At 46.3% G+C, this 18,130-nt stretch overlaps 1 protein-coding gene across 2 annotated transcripts in view; it reads left to right on the forward strand.

Moving 5' to 3' along the window:
- Positions 1 to 18,130, forward strand: part of TTC21A (tetratricopeptide repeat domain 21A) — a 75,900-nt gene that overhangs the window by 20,649 nt on the left and 37,121 nt on the right. For both annotated transcript variants that reach the window (XM_081970197.1, XM_081970198.1), the window contains one exon: positions 9,846 to 10,003. In XM_081970197.1, coding sequence (XP_081826323.1) covers positions 9,846 to 10,003 — 158 coding nt within the window. The remainder of the gene's footprint in view (positions 1 to 9,845; positions 10,004 to 18,130) is intronic.

Raw genomic sequence — 18,130 nt, forward strand, 5'->3', positions numbered from 1 at the left:
ATTGATGAATAAGAGGCTGATGTGAGAGTGGCTTGAAAGCCTCAATGGACAGAACTGAGGACAATGCTGCCACCTGACGACATAGCGCATTTGGGGACAGTCCCTTGTCAAGTCCCAGCTGAAGGAACTGAAGTACATTAGGTATGGAGGCCTGCAAAGACGAAATTCGTAGCTGACATCAGGAAGAGAATTTAATCCAAGTGGCATCATAAATGCGATTAGTGGATGCACGCCTGGCAGCTTGGATCGTTCGTATAACCTCATGTGATAGATTAACTGCTGTCAAGGCCTCCCGCTCAATCTCGAAGCGTTGAGATGAAGCCAGGCTAGATCGGGGTGACGGAGGGAGCCTTGTAGAAGAAGAAAGTGGAATTGAGGAAGCTGTCACTGAGGGCCCACTGACAGATTGATCAAGTCCGCGAACCAAGGCCTGCGAGGCCAGTGGGGCACTATAAGAATCAGATCTGCCTCCTCGATCAGCATCTTTCGGATGACGCGCTGAATCAGTAGAATTGGAGGGAACACATAAAGAAGACCCCGAGGCCAGCTGTACCATTGTATGAGACATACCCGAACTGTCAAACAGCTGTCGGACCGCTGATAGGGAAGCAGAAACCACTGCAGATGACGACTGTGGAAGCGAGCCCACGGCACAATGTGGAACTCGACATCATCTTCCCTAGGAGCTGTGACAATTGGAATAGCGGGATCTTGTGTTGCCGCTGGGTGGCTGAGACTAATTTGCGTATGCTCACTCTTCGCTCCAGAGAGAGGAAGATCCTCCCTATGCTGGTGCATCACTGCCCCTAGATGTATGAGGCAAGTGGCAGGGGTTAAATGACTCTTTTTGGCATTGACCAGGAACCCGTGGAACTGGAAAACTTGAAGAGTGGTCTGAATGTCCCTGTGGGCCTGGTGTGATGACCTGGACAGCAACAAGATGTCCTCCAGGTAACAGAGAATGCGAATAGGCAGAGAGCGAAGATGTGCTGCAATCACAGCCAGGACCTTTGTGAAGACCTTCGGAGCTGATGAGAGACCGAATGGGAGAGCCTGATATTGGAAATGCAGTCCGGCATAAGAAAACCGGAGAAACTGCCTGTGGTCCTGCAAAATGGGGATGTGGAGGTATGCTTCCATGAGATCCACAGAAGAGAGGAGGTCGTTTGGACGAACACTCTCCAATATGGATTTCAGGGAACGCATATTGAACCTCTGGTAAACTACAAATTTGTTTAGAAATTTGAGGTCGGGAATTGCTCTCCAACCCCCTGAAGACTTTGGCACTATGAATAGATGGGAGTAAAACCCCTATTGTATGTACCTGCTCTTCCAACTCAGGTTCATCCCTGGCTTCATGTCCTTCTGGAAACACTCTTGACAGGCAATCTGCCATTGGAATTTCCTTCCCAGGCTTATACTTCACTGTGAGATCATACTGCTGTAATTTCATAATCATTCGCTGCAAGCGTGGAGGTGTAGAGGCTAGCGGTTTTTGTAGTATGTACTCCAACGGCTTGTGGTTGGTTTCTACAACTACTGGACGACCATATACCATGTTTCCCCGAAAATACGCCAGAGTCTTATATTTTTTTGACCCACGAAATATGGCCTTGGGCTTATTAAAGGGGAGGGCTTATTATTTTTGGGTTGCCGGGCGGCTGCTCCCTTGTGACTGGGTTCCCGAAGAGCCGGGCAGAGCCTCAGGGTCGAAAGGCTGTGTTGCGCTGTCGCAGCAGCAACGCAGCAGCCATGAGGTGACCAAGCTTATGAGCAGCCGCCCGGCAACCCCCCTTTCCAGCCGTGTATAGTGCCGCTGACCGACCTAGCAGTACCCGGAAGGCACCAAGCAACTGCAGATTGTACAACCATAGAGCGTACTTCCAGAGTGGCATCCATCCTCCGTGCTTTGAAAAAAAAAACCAAGCGGCGGACGGCGCCAGCAGCGCAGATGCCCTTTGCGCGAGCGGGGAGAGGAAAAGCCGCTGCGTAACTCCCCTCCAGCCATGCAGAGCCCCATTCACTCACCTAGGGGCATTCCGAAGGCACCGAGCCACGGGAGGCGGAGGGCGGCGAACAGGCGCTTGCGTTGCTTGGGGCCGTCCAGGTACTGCTAGGTAGGTCAGCGGCGCTGTACCCGGCTGGAAAGGGGGGTTGCCGGGCGGCTGCTCATAAGCTTGGTCACCTCATGGCTGCTGTGTTGCTGCTGCGACAGCGCAACACAGCCATTCGACCCTGAGGCTCTGCCCGGCTCTTCGGGAGCCTGCTCGCAAGAGAGCAGCTGCCCAGCAACCCCCCCCCTCTTCAGCTGGGCACAGCGCCGCTGACTGACCTAGCGGTACCCCGAAAGCACCAAGCAACACAAGCGCCTTTGCCCCCACCTCATTCCCGTGGCTTGGTGCCTTTGGGATACCGCTAGGTCGGCGAGCGGTGCTCTGCCTGGTCGGAGGGGGGGGGATTGTCCAGAGGGTTTATTTTCGAGAGTGGGCTTATATTTTTGCGCACGCGAAAAATGTCGCAAGGGTTTAGTTTCAGGACAGGTTGTATTTTCGGGGAAACACGGTATGTACTGGTGAAACTTCTCACATCCATTCACAATGGCCAACATCTCTTTCTCAATTTGAGCATAATTGGCTTGTGTCGTGGTCAGTGCACGTGAAGCATAAGCCACCAGATGTCCTTGTTGAGTCAGTACAGCACCTAACCCAAACTGGGATGCATCCACTTGAAGCACAATGTCAGCATTTACGTCAAAGTATCTCAGTATTGGCCCGGGATATTTAGTCAAAAGTCCTTTCCATGTTTGCATCCCAACACCAAATGGCATCCTTCTGCAGCAATGCACGTAACGGTGTTGTCTGTTGTGCGAGGCACTTAGAGAATTTCGATAGATAGTTGAAAATTCCCAATGATGTCTCCAGTTCCTTTCTGGAGGCTGGGGCCTTCATGTTAAGAACTGCTGTGATCTTCTTTGGATCAGGCTTCAAACCCTCTTTGGTTAGTAGGTGTCCAAAATATGTCACTTCTCCTACCCCAATTTGCATTTTATTTGGATTGAGTTTAAGATTTCTTTCACGACATCGATTGAGCAAAGCAGTAAGGTTTCTGTCGTGTTCTACTTGATCCTTTCCATAGACCAACAAATCATCAACTATTACTTCAACACCCTGTAGACCAGCAATTAGTTCATGTGGTTTCTTTTGAAATATCTCCTCTGCCGATGCTATGCCGAAAGGCACCCTTGTGAAGCGCCATCGACCCACAGGAGAGTTGAAAGTAGTGAGATAACTGCTAGCTTCGTCAAGACGCAATTGCCAGTAACCAGATTGGGCATCTAGTACACTGAACTCTTTTGCTCCTACTAGCTTGTGTGCTATATCCTCTATGGTGGGGAGTTTGTAGTGTTCTCTCATTATTACTTTGTTCAGATCACGTGGATCGATGCATATACGAATTGCATCTGTGTTCTTCTTCTCCACCACAACCATAGAACTGACCCATTCCGATGGTTCAGTGACCTTCTTTACTACTCCCAACTTCTCCATCCTAGTGAGTTCCTGTCTGACTTTATCCACAAGAGTTAGAGGTATTTTCCTTGGTGCATGGATGACAGGCTGTGCACCCTCCTTTATACGTATGTGGCTTATGCCTGGGAGACACCCCAGGCCCTTGAATAGATCACAGTACTCATGTTTAATATCAGCTTCCGTCAGACCTCTGTGCCCACCATCCACAGTCATTATTATCTTCACAAGTCCAATCTCTTTACTTGATTTGAGACCTAGCACAGCTGGTGCTTGCGTTTCTATCACAAACAATTGTAAAGCCCTTTCCGATCCCTTGTAGGCACATTGTACAGGGCAGCGACCCATTACTTTCAGCTTTTCACCACCATATCCCATTACATTCGGTAAATTCAGAGTCTCTAAAGGGGATTCATCCCTGAGGTGTTCCAGATATATGTGGCTTGGCACACAATTTACTTGTGCTCCAGTATCTATTTTGAATGTGACTGGAGTTTTATTGGCCCCTATCTGTAATGTTACCTTGGCTTCATCTGTAGACTGATGTGCTTTCTGTATCGCTGCGAGATATATCGAGGAGCCAGCAGCAGTGCCTCTCTCTATGGCAGCTGCTATAATATCTGCCATGTCAGGAGGATAGCAGAGAAACCTCCTTGGACTAGGTGAACCAACATCTGGGTCAGGGGTTAGACTCCTTTCCCCTTCAGAACCATCCTCCTCAGAGCCAACCACCCCGCCCTCAGGCTGTAAGGGAGATGCAGGAGGGGAATATTCCCCATCTGTGTCAGTGGACAGTTCTTCAGGAGGACTCTGAGGCCTGGGTGCAGGAATCAATCTAGCCTGAATAGGCCCCTCACAAAGATGTGATTTGGCCTTGGCTTTACGAGATCCTGAGATCAGAGGACCTTCTTGCCCTTTGGAGGGAACCTTCTCCTGAGCCAGAACTTTGGCGGGCTTGGGGACGACGTCCCTTACAGAACCCACCCTTTTCCACCGGTCTCCCCAGACCCCGTAGGTGGTATAGAGGAAGGAGGGGGATCAGCAAGTACTGTGTCTGAGGCAAAGGAAGCCATTCTACTCTCGACCTTGTGCGGCGCTGTCAAAATGGCGGACGGATCTTTTTCATGCTTCAAAATGGCAGACGGAACTTTTTCCCGCCAAAATTCTCCTCAGAGATGGCCACCATTGGAGGCGGGGCCGAAGTCGTGATGATACAGCATGCGATCTCAATGCTCTGAGATCGCAGTTGACACTTTTGCCACTGGGGGGGTCCAAATGGACCTAAACTGTCCCGCAGAGATGGTGAACAGGAAGAATACGTCTTGCTGATCTCAGGGATATCGCAAAGTCCCTGATTGATCCACGAGAAAGTCTTCAAGCCAGTGACAAAAAAATCCAGCCATTTGGCTGACGAAGTCAGGGCGGCTCCAAAACGGGAGGATATGGAAAGAGAAAGTGTTTCCAGCTGGTGAGGAATTTTTATTGTTTTAAGAGTGACTGCCTATAAAAAACTTAAAATAAATTTAAATTGGAGAACAGAAGAAATAAGCGGTGGAATTAAATTTGGAATGGTTTTTGACGGGGTTATCTTTCTTTTTTCAATGCTATCTTCATGAATGGAATTTATGTAAGACCTTTAAAATGAACGGATTAACCTTTCTTCTATTTTTTTTTCATTACTCTCTGTAATCTATGGTCTAAAACTCATCTGTCATTACTGTGGATGTTTTTCTAACTTATTTAAGAATTGGACTTTCTCTTCAACTTAAAATACAAAAAAGACATTTTCTTTTTAAAAAGGAAAAAATTTGCGGCATTGTGACTAACACTGCGGAAGTTAGGCTTTGTGTATTGGAAACAAAACACCTTTTTTCACGGATTATCTCGGCTGGTACCTCAAGGTCTTATTGCTTGTTTACAGAGAGCGATAAGAAAAAAACGATGTTCCTTTGAAGTATTTCTAACCAGAGAGAGGTGATTAAAAGCTACTAAATTAGAATAACAGTGTTTACATAGTTGAAAACTATGGCGCTATTATAGCAGGAGAAAAAGGCTTTAAGTCTGCAAAGGATATTTTCAGAAATACAGAAACTATCAAATATACGTGAGAGGATTGAGCAGAAGTTGGATGATTTAGTCCATTTAACAGCAAAATATGGGGAAGTTGAAGACGTTCATCAAATGGAGAAAGTGGCAGTTAAAATTAAAAAAAAATGAAGAGGAATATGAATATAAAGAAACTCAAACTGCTGATATTTATGGTGATGGGTTCGTCTTTGAAAATGGAAAGAGTGGAATATTGAAAGAGGAATTAAATGGAGGGGAAACTTACTCCAGATGGCAAGATACAGAAGAAGAAAAAATAAAAGAATTTATGGACCCAAAGAGAGATTTTTTTTCAGCAATAGTTTTGATAACACCACTGACAATTTTAGATAAGCTGATTGAGGAAACAGAAGAAGGGCATTGAAATTACAAGAGAGACTATATAAGCAAAGAGCTGCTAAAAGGAGTCCATACAAAGTTGATTAAAGAGAAGATAAGAGGATTGATACCACAAACAGCAGAAGATATGAGATTGCCTCGTTACTGGAAAGATACAGGTTGATAGATGGAAGAATATAACTTAAAACTAGCTAAACTTAGTGAAATTTAGTGATAATAGATATAGTTAAACAAATAATTGCTAACGATAATAATATATACTATGTGTAATAGCCAAAAGCCAACATGGATTTGTCAAAAACAGATCATGCCAGACTAATCTTATTGCATTCTTTGATAATGTGACAAAATTAGTGGACCAGAGGAATGCCGTCGGTATAGTTTACTTGAACTTCAGTAAGGCTTTTGATAAGGTAGACCATAACCTACTACTAGATAAAGTGGAAGAATGTGAGTTAGACAGCATCACCACCAGATGGATTCGTAACTGGCTGACCAACCGCACTCAACGTGTAGTCCTCAATGGAACTGCATCTACATGGAGGGAAGTATGCAGTGGACTACCCCAAGGCTCTGTTTTAGGCCCAGTACTCTTCAACATCTTCATCAATGATTTGGATGAGGGAATAAATGGGGAACTCATCAAATTTGCAGATGACACCAAGCTGGCAGGAATAGCCAACACTCCAGAAGATAGGCTTAAGATACAAAAGGATCTTGACAAACTTGAACATTGGGCACTATCTAATAAAATGAAATTCAATGGTGAAAAGAGTAAGGTTCTACATTTAGGCAACAAAAACGGAATGCACAGGTACAGTATAGATGATACCTTGCTCAGTAGTAGTAACTGTGAAAGGGATCTTGGAGTCCTAGTGGACAATAATTTAAATATGAGCCAGCAGTGTGCAGCAGCTGCCAAAAAAGCCAACACAGTTCTAGGCTGCATCAACAGAGGGATAGAATCAAGATCACGTGAAGTGTTAATACCACTTTATAATGCCTTGGTAAGGCCACACTTGGAATACTGCATTCAGTTCTGGTCGCCACGATGTAAAAAAGATGTGGAGACTCTAGAAAGAGTGCAGAGAAGAGCAACAAAGATGATTAGGGGACTGGAGACTAAAACATGAAGAACGGTTGCAGAAACTGGGTATGTTTAGCTTAAGAGAAAGAAGGACTAGGGGAGACATGATAGCAGTGTTCCAATATCTCAGGGTTTGCCACAAAGAAGAGGGAGTCAAACTATTCTTCAAGGCACCTGAGGGTAGAACAAGAAGCAATGGGTGGAAACTAATCAAGGAGAGAAGCAACTTAGAACTGAGGAGAAATTTCCTGACAGTTAGAACAATGAATCAGTGGAACAGAAGTTGCCTCCAGAAGTTGTGAATGCCCCAACACTGGAAGTCTTTAAGAAGATGTTGGATAGCCATCTGTCTGAAACGGTATAGGGGGTTGGACTAGAAGACCTCCAAGGTTCCTTCCAACTCTACTATTGTATTGTATTGTGTAGTGTCATGATAAGAAATAATGGGATATGAATATTGAATGGTACCTATGAAAGGAAGATTAGAAACCATCTTGGATTATATATATATATTAATAAAAAATAAAAAAAGAACTAAGTTTGATATAGCTAAGTTTTGAATATTAGGGTGGAAATGTAATGATATACGATATAGTCAAATAAAGGAGGGATAATGATAAGATATAAATAGGCATGGGTAAAACATAAGGAAATTGAATGTAAATTGCAAATAGTGATTTGGAAAGAAGGATTAGAAAATTTTGTTATTGAATATTATGGATGTTTAGCTAGAATAAGATATAAAGATTTAGTGTTACTGGAGGATTTTAGAAATAGTAAATGAAATGCTAGTATGTGGTTATGTATTAAATTTTGGTATATTGTACGATGAAGGACGTTTAAACAATTATAGTCAAATGAAAATGGAGGTATGATGGTAACATGTATAAATATCTGAGTTAAAACACGAGTTAATATGAATTATGTTTGATGACTGTGGAAGAGATGCATGAAAGCCTTTTGTAACCAACTGATACACACACACACACACACACACAATCTCAAAACAAACACAACACATAAAATCTTCCTTTTTTGCATACTGCAAAAAAGGAAGATTTTATGTGTTGTGTTTGTTTTGAGATTGTGTGTGTGTGTGTGTGTGTGTGTTACAACCCCTGGTATGCCCAAATATGGGAGGGAGCTCACTACTCCCCCTTTCTGTCCTTCGGCTCATTACAGAGGACCATCCAGGCAGAAAACAATATTTTTATTTTTAATGTTGCCTTTTTATATTTGTGTTGTATTTGTGCTGATAAATAAATAAAAGGAGACTAGTATAGATCTATTTCAAGCTATTTAGCTCTCATTAGCTAGCCATACCTTTACTGGGATTTGAACCTGGGCTGTGTTACATATTAGGCAGATTTGTTAGCCACTAAGCCACAGGCTCTCCTCCTTATCAGCTGAGCCAGGGAAATAGGTATGTATTTGTGTTACAACCCCTGGTATGCCCAAATATGGGAGGGAGCTCACTACTCCCCCTTTCTGTCCTTCGGCTCATTACAGAGGACCATCCAGGCAGAAAACCATATTTTTATTTTTAATGTTTTATACTAGTCTCCCTTTATTTATTTATCTGCACAAATACAACACACACACACACATATATATATATATAAATATATATATAAATATATAAATATAAATAAAGAGATGGCCACCTGGAATCTTCGAGTCCTCTGAGGGACTTGAAAGGCGAACCGGCAATGCCGGCTCTTTCGCCACGACCTCCTGGTCGTTTTGAGGCTGCAAATCGCTAACGTGACAAACCAGCAGCCCTAACCCTGAGAAGGGAAGCCGTGGCTCCAATAGCGATTCTGGCATGACTTGGCGTTAACAAAGCAGCGGGAGCTTGTGGCTGCAGATGGAGGCTGATGACAGGCGATCTTTCAGCTAATAGTCCAGAAGCCGAAATGATCCAGAGAGCCGACGAACCGCAGTGGAACGCCCATGGAACGAAGCGAGGCGCACAAGCGGCGAGGAACTGCCGGAGGGAGGAACCCATGGGCAGAATCCCCTCAGAAAGCCGCTAGGGCCAGGGAATAAATCCCGCCCTACAAACCTCCGCACCAAACAGCAAATTTAACAATTTAGAATTTAGGATAGCCAATATATCGAATTAAAACGAATTTATCAATTTAACCACTTGCAAGAAACAAAACTGTCGGAGAGATCACCAGACACAGCCAGTCCAATGGAAACGGACTGAGTCTAAGCTGGAGAGGCTAGCACGGAAGGCGGGAGTTGTCAATTTGGTATACCCAGTCCTATTGGACACTGGCTGGAATACTCATGTCTGGATGATGTCTCCACCTACTGGGAGAATGAACCTCCATCCTCAGACAAGGATATATTCTGAGAATACAATGCTGGTTGTAAGAAGTTAATTATATCCTGAAACTATTGTCTCCTCCTTAGTTTAACTGTTTTATTTGGACAGGAAATAAAAAGTGAGTGAGATTTGTTGGCCTAATTTTATTAAATGTTAACAGTAACCACTGTTGTACAGTATAAGTATACAATAACCACTACACTTATCCAAAGCTGATTTCTTTCCACTTCAAATTGGAAATTCAAAATTATCAGTTTTTAATGGTAAAAAATACAATGCATGGTTTAAATTAATACTGTGATTTATTTCAGTGCTTAAAAAACCAATATTATTACTTCCTTATAATATAACCAATAAGATGCATAGGTTCGATTTAGCAAATCACTTTGTGAGTTCAAAACAGTAAGAACTCTTAAGAATAAGAAGCAGATGATATAGAACAGCTGTTTTGCAGGAGAACTTGAAACTGCCCAGGGTACACTGCAACGTTGTCTAGAACTGGACCCAACATCAACAGATGCCAATCTTCTCATGGCCCAGATTCACCTTTCCCAAGGAAACATCAAGGAATGTGCCCATTCACTTGAAATAGGGGTTAGTTACAATTTTCAGGTGAGTCTGAACTATAAGAAAACAATTTAAATATGTGTGAAAACTGACTCTCTTTTATGCTGTACTGCCTATTGATCTATTTTAGAACTTTTAAAAAATTCAAAATAATTTTATTTTGAGACTTTCACACATTCAAAGAAAAGGACAGGAAATTAGTAAAAAGTTTGTTTTTCCAGTGTAAACTAAAATTGCCATTTTAATCATTTCATGTTTATGGAGAACCCTGACATACATACATACATACATACATACATACATACATACACACACACACACACACACATACATACATACGTTTGTTTGTTTATTAATATAGCTGCCGAACTCACACATAGGTAAGAAATCATCTATATAATAAAAACCCATTAGACAAAAAACAACCCATTCTCCAAAGTTGGTGGAGACAGTAGCCATGCATGGGTTAACTCAGCCAGTAACCAATAGGACTGAGTCTACTGATTTGATGTCATCGCCTCTGAGGAGAGTCCTCCCGCTTTTTTAGACTCAGTTCGATTGGGACTGGCTGTGCTAATTGCTCTCTCTCCTCAACTTAATACTTAGAATTGCTGAATTGACTATCTAAAACAGTATCAATTGGCTTATTATCTGAAAATTTCAATTGGGAAAAACTCTAAATTACCTGGTAGAAGGCAGGATCGTCGAAATCAGTTCCTCCAGGAGCCAGGGCTTTTGGATAGCCGCAGCTTCCACTGTGAAGTGCGGCCAGGAGAGGTTTTTTCCTTTCGAGGCTTTTAGCCTCCCTGCTCTCTCCTACTGCTTGAAGAGGCTTTTTCTTCTGCGCTGCTCGGCACTGGCCGTTGGAGGCCATGCTTAGCGCTCGGGTTCTTGCCGGTTCTCCCACGACGATGACGCCACCTCCGAAGTGCCACCGCCAAAGAACTGCCACCACCACTACACGCCGCTAAATACCGCTGACAGCCTGCAGCGCCGCGGGGGATTCCACCGACTCCGCAGCCTCCTTTCAGGGCCCTCATCTGCGGTCTATTCAGCCTCATGGTACCTGGCCCATAGGCTTTTTAGCCTTAGTGGCCATTTTGTTTTGGCACGAAGATCTCTGGTGGCCATTTTGAATCTCCTCACCAGATCACCAAGTTTGTGAGTACAGGCCATGGCCTCTTCTCCGGCCCATGAGACACAGGCCCCTCCACCTGCCCAGGCTCCTAATCCTTCCACTGGCTCCCCCATGCCCAGGGCCAATGGGCTCAGTTCTGCCCCAGAGGCTCCTCCTAATGAGCCCCCTGCTAAGGTCCCCAGGCCTAGTCGCAGGGCAAATACTAACACAACTCCGCAGGAAGATGGCAGGGCCCCACAGGCTCCTCCCAGGAAGGCCAAGGACAAAACTAAGCATTCAGAGCCCCATCCTTTCCAGGCTCAAAGGCCTGTTGAGCCTAGCCCTCCTGACTTGTCATCGGATTCTGAGGACGATTTATCCCTTGCAGCATCCATTATCCAGCCTGAAGAGGCCAGGGCCACAGGTGACCATGATTTCAGTGGGGATGAGTTGGAGGGTGACAGGAACCTCCCTCCTGACAGGGAACTCTTGTCCCAGGAGAATGCCTCTCCCCCGTTCAGACCTATGCCTTACACACCTGATATGGCTACTATCATCTCTGATGCCATAGAACGGAGCATAGCAGCGGGTCTTAAACACAGGTCTTCTAACCATTCTACTCCACGCAGGTCCTCTTCTTCCTTGAGTTCCAGATGCCGGAATGGTGATCTCTTGGCTTCATCATTGCATGAGCTTCCTGGAACTTCCAACCAACCATCGGTTTTTGGAGAGGAGGAATGTCCTACCCAGGATTCGGACCTTTCTGAGGACAGTCTCCCGACCCACCCACCCACCTTTATCGGTCTTTTTAAACCTCCTATCTTTCGGTCTCTTCTGTTTAAGGCCAAGAAGATTGCTGGCATCCCTCCACCCAAGACTCCTCAGGGAACGGAGGCGGACAAGACAGACACCACTGATCCTCTATTCATCCAGCCCAAGGTGGAAAAGGAGATGATTCCCTCGCCCAGACTGTTCATAGACGTGGTCCAGAACCAGTGGGTGTCACCATGTACAGGCCCTCTCCCCAACACCTTGGACAAGTGCCTGAATAATGTGGGACCCGAACTCTCCAAGGCTCTTGAGTGAGTTTGTCCTCTCCTTATGTGGCCTCAGCAGCTCCTGAGGAGGTCCGTCGCCCTGAGGACAAAAGGCTTGAGCAGATGCTAGTCAAGGGGCATCAGGCCGCATCATGGGCCATTCAGGCAGTGACCTCAGCCTCCTTTAGTCGCTCGGCTCTCCTGTGGCTGAGATAACTTCAAGAGAGACTTCCGGCCCGAGATTCTAGGGCCCGCAGGGACATTAACAACTTGAAGGCGGCCCTAGAGTACACTGCAGATGCTTCCTTGGATGCGGTCCATTTCGTGTCCAAATCCATAGCATCCTCTATTATCTCCCGCTAGCTGCTCTGGCTTAAACAATGGCAGGTGGAGGCCCGGGCAAAGTGGAGGCTGGCCTCCTCTCCCTACTCTACCTCTCTTCTTTTTGACCCTCCTCTAGAACCTCTACTAGTGGAGGGTAAGGATAAAAGGAAGGCTCTACAACCACCTACCAAAAAGCAGGAAGGTCGAAATCAATCCTTCTATCGTAGGCAGCCCTTTCGTGGACAGGAGGGGGGTTCTTCCAACTCCCGTCCGCAACGTCAGGCTCCTCCCAGACAGGGACCTTCCTTTTCGAATAGATCAGGCAGAAATAACCAGAGATTTCATCCCAGGAAGTCCTTCAGGGACAATTTCAACCACTCCTTTAAGTGGCAGAAGTGACTTCCTGGAGGATCTCCTGATCAGGGGATAAAACGTACTGAGCGTCTGAGGTAAGAAGCAGACTCAGAATTAATGCAACTGATTTATTGCTCAACTAAGCAACAAGAGCAACGTTTTATGATCTGAAAGCTCTTTTATACTCCCAGCTGTCAGAGCGTTAACCAATGACAACCCTCCAATTTCCCACCTGAATGCTAACGCGCCTAGTCCAATCACATCGCAACACGCTTGATTGACAGGCTTGACCGGAACACACAGGGATGTAACACTCCTTCCACCCAGTTAGTGCAGACATAGTCTCTCAAGTAGGCGGGTCTATGATGGCTCGTACCAGAACGCCTTAGTTCTGCTGCAGCGACCGGAGACAATTGTCTCCAGTGGTTGGAGTGGACGGGTCGAGGCCTCTGGAAGATTCCCCCCTCTCCGGATGTCTGGAACTTGCAGGTGAGCTATCAGATGAGAACGAGGTGGTTGTAGATGGAAGGATAGTTAGGTCCGAGGTGCATTCCAGTCAGCAGGTAGCGGGAACAGCAGGACAGCTAACAGGTGGATTCAATGGACTCCACAGAACAACGGAAGGATCCAGGTGTGTTTTGCATTGCTGCAGCTGGTCTACATGGCGCTGCCACTGGCGCCCATCCTCCAACCGAACTATATAAGAACATGGGCCGGTTACCTAGACAATCTGGTCTGGAACCCTACTCTAGTGTCCCATAATAAACAGTCTTTAAGTTCAGAGAGCTCCATCTGTCTTCTAAGAGTATGGTAGGAACTCTTCGGGCAGTTGGTCTGTGGGCCAACCCCGACGTACCCATTCCAACACTTTGGATAGAATGGGATCTTTTTTTGAATGTGCTGCAATGTCGGTTGCAGAAAGAGGCAGCTCCAGGTCATCAATTAAGAGTATTGTGCTCGCAGGAGCAGGGTCTTGGGTCAGAACAGGAAGTGGACAATGGCTTATCACGTCCGCATCACCCAATTGCTTCCCAGGTCTGTATTCCACACGGTATGAGCATGCCGCGAGGAATTCAATCCACCACAACATTCACAGTGATAGTATAGCAGGTGTAGGTTTGTCACCGGCTAAAACACCTAGAAGGGGCTTATGGTCTGTTTGTAGGAGGAATGAACGGCTGTATAAACAGTGGTGGAATCGTTTGATTTCTGCTACGGCCGCCAAAGCCTCCTTGTCCAATTGGCTATAATTTCTTTCTGCTTTGGACAAGGAGCGGGAAAAATAAGCAATAGGAGCCTTGCTGCCATTTGGGCATCTATGGCTCAAAACCGCCCCTACACCATAAGGAGAAGCATCAGTGGTTAAAATGAGTGGCAAAGATTCATTATATTGCATTACGACTGCAGAAGATGCCAAGAGAGAATTGACAGCCGCGAATGCATGCACTTCGCGGCTGTCCCATCTCCATGACGTAGAGCTGTCAAGCAGCCTATGCAAAGGTTCCGCTATGGAAGCATGGGGTAAAAAAATAGTGTAAAAATTGAGTAAGCTCAGAAAGGCTTGTAGTTCAGCTCTGTTAGTGGGAGCCGGGGCATTCTTTATGGCTTCTAATTTAGACTGCAATGGATGAATACCCTGAGCATCAATGTGGAAGCTCCAATTTCCCGCCTGAATGCTAACGCGCCTAGTCCAATCACATCGCAACATGCTTGATTGACAGGCTTGACCGGGACACGTAGGGACGTGACAGGACATCTAGCAGCCTTCACGGATTGTTGGGGCGACATCACCAATGACGTGGGTCAGGTCCACCATCAGATTCAGCCTATTCTTGGACCTGCGCTCCAGCCCTCCCAACCACTTTGTCACGTGTCCAATCTCCAGGAATCCACACAAGAGGCTCCTTGTGGAACAAACTATCCTTCATCTGCTCCACATTTGGGCAATTCAACCTGTGCCTCCAGGCCAGGTGGGACGGGGGTTTTCTCTCGTCTCTTTATTGTGCCAAAGTCTTGATTCAAAAAATGCACTCTCTCCTGTCCATTCTGGAGAGTGTGCGCAAAAACAATCTCCTCACCTCAGTGGACCTCACAGAGGCCTATCTTCATGTGCCCATTCACAAACAACACAGACAGTTCCTGAGGTTTGTTTACGCAGGCAATCATTTCCAATATTGGGCTCTCCCCTTCGGACTGTCCTCAGCCCAAGGGTATTCAACAAACTGCTTGCTGTCGTAGCAGCCCACTTACGAGCCAGACCTATATGGATATTGTTCTACCTGGAAGACATCCTTTTGTTGTCCAGGTTGCACAGTCAGGCTCTCCGGGATCTCCAGGCCACTATGTGGGTGCTGCGGGAACAGGGTTTCTCCATAAACCTTGTTCCCACCCCCCAGCTGGTCCACCTGGGAGCCCTCATAGATTCTTCTCAGGGGCAGGTCTTCCTGTCTCTGGAGCGTCAGGTCAGTCTAAGGGACTTAGCCAACGAAGTGAGCAGGAAACATCTGGTTCCACTGCTCCATCTGTCCCAACTGTTGGGGGAAATGGTCTCATGCTTCTCCAACATCCCGTGGGCACAGTTTCACAGCCATCGCCTCCAGTGGTTTCTATTGCTGTACCAGAAGACCAACAGCAGTTGTTCCCTAGTGAAAGTTAGGCTGACGCCAGACGTGATCCAATCTCTGGACTGGTGGGTCTCCCCGGCCATCTCTCAGAGGTCCCTCTTCAAGGAACCTCCACGACTCGTAGTCACGATGGACGTGAGTGTCACGGGATGGGGTGCTCACCTGGAGGATCAGGTGGCTCAAGGACTCTAGTTGGATGCCAACCTTACAGTATGAATTGGCTGGAGTTGAGGGCTATTCATCTGGCCCTCCTCCACTTCCAATCATCAATTCGCAACTCCCACGTGCTGATTCGAACAAACAACACGATAGCCAAGGTGCATGTCAACCACCGGGGGGGGACAACAATGAGGGCTGTATCGCTCATGGAATCTGCCTTTCGCACAGGGATCTGGGCAGAAGCCAATCTTCTATCTCTACATGCCAAACACATCTCAGGCACCGACAACACCCAGGCAGATTGGCTGAGCCACACAATGATCCATCCTACGAAATGGAGCCTGAATCGACGCATCTTCAGGCAATTGTCCACAAGGTACGGGACTCCAGTGCTGGATCTGTTCACAATGACCTCCAACAAACAGCTGCCCAGGTACCTTTCTCGTTACACGACATCAGTCACGGAAGGGACAGATGCCTTAAGGTGCAGGTGGCCTCACGGCCTCCTGTATGCCTTCTCTCCCTTCCCCCTGCTACAGAGGGTGATTCACAAAATGCTGGAGGAGGAGGCGGAACACATCCTAATCGCCCCTCATTTGCCGCGCCAACCCTGGTATGCGGACCTGGTCAATCAATCGGTGAGCCCTCCATGGAGGCTTCCCATGATCAACTCCCTCCTTCATCAGGGGTCCATTCCCGACCTCCACTGTCTCCACCTAACCGCCTGGAGGCTGATCAGGCAGACTTGAAGGCAGCTAACCTTTCCGACAAAGTAATCCGGACTATTCAGGCGTCACACTGTCCATCCAGCAATAGAATCTACAAATCAATGTGGCAAAGATTCACAATGTGGTGCAGTTCTCGAGATGTCGTCGCCCTCCAAGCCTCGGTAGCTTACGTTTTGGAGTTCTTACAGCATGGCCTTGACAGGGGACTTTCTCATAACACCTTACGGCAGCAGGTGGCAGCTCTCCGGTTCTTTCTCTGCATCGTGAGGAGCCTCTTTCCTTGCACCATGTCCGTCGCTTCATCAGGAGCACTTCTAACCTGAGTCCTCCGGTCACCCATCTCTTTCCCTCGTGGGATCTTGCCAAGGTCCTTGACTTCCTCACAGAACATTTTGAGCCTCTCATATTGGCCTCATTACAACATCTTATGCTGAAAATTATCTTCCTGGTTGCCGTCACATTGGTGCGGCAGGTTTCGGAATTAACAGCCCTTTCTGTCAGATCTGATCTGTGTGTGTTTCATCCAGACCGAGTGGTCCTGCACCTCGATCTCACTTTTATTCCTAAGGTAAATTCGTCTTTCCATCAGTCTCAAGACTTGACTCTTCCAAATTTCTGTCCTAACCCTACTCATAGGCTCGAATGCAAGTGGCATACGCTGGATGTCCGTCAGGCCCTCAAGATCTATATTACCAGGACGGCCAACTTCAGACACACTGAGGCTCTTTTCGTCTCTTTCCATCCCACCAATAAGGGGATCAAAGCCTCTTCGTCAATGGTTGGGCATTAGATCAGATCTGCCATCTCTAGGGCTTACCTAACTCATCACCTCACTCCGCCGACCAACATCATGGTGCATTCAACGCGCAGTACGGCTACTTCAGCGGCATGGACTACACTAGCCTCGGTAGAGGAAATCTGCAGAGCGGCCACTTGGACTACTTCGACTCCATTTATCTGCCACTACCGGGTGGATAGATACCCATCAGCAGATGCAGCTTTCGGAAGGCGAGTGCTTCAACAAGTTCTTACCTCCTCTGTCTCCTAGGCCAGTCACATACCCAATACCTAGGACAATCCTAGCTTTGGTACATCCCATGTATGGCTGCTGTCTCCACCAACTTTGGAGAATGGGGCGTTGGTTCTTACCTGATATGCCCCTTCTCTGGGCAGGTGGAGACAGCAGCCATCCCCATCCCTTTTTTCTTTTTGTGGCACTAGATCGCAGAGAGGCAGTAGCGTGGTAATCTGAGGAGGTGAATCTCGAGAGCAACCTGTTAGAGCACACAGTCTACTTATCTCCTTCGTCAAAGAAGCGGGAGGATTCTCTTCAGATGCTATGATGTCAAATCAGTAGACTCAGTCCTATTGGTTACTAGCTGAGTTAACCCATGCATGGCTGCTGTCTCCACCTGCCCAAAGAAGGGGTGTATCAGGTAAGAACCAACACCCCATTTGCCAATGAAATTTGACATTGTCATTAAATCCCAGTTTCAGTTTCCCACCCACCCCTTTTTAAAAATGTTTGATTCATAGTAATTTAAAATACTATTTCAGTCCTTCCCTATCCATTGTGTGCTGTTGAAACATCACTTAAGTATACAAAGTTTCCATGCTGAGAATTCTTCCTCCAGTGTTTTTATTAGAGCAGCATTAATTATAGATTGTCCTTTGCCCTATGCATGGTATAATTAAGTAGTTTATTTTTACATATATAAAATTGCAAAATAAAACTGGATATCATTTTAAAGAACCTAATAAAACTAGTGTTTATACAGCATCACAATGGGGTTCTGGGAGTTGAAATCCACAAATGATAAAGGGGCCGT

Source organism: Natrix helvetica (assembly GCF_964273705.1).
Source record: "Natrix helvetica genome assembly, chromosome: Z".
Lineage (NCBI taxonomy): Eukaryota > Metazoa > Chordata > Lepidosauria > Squamata > Natricidae > Natrix > Natrix helvetica.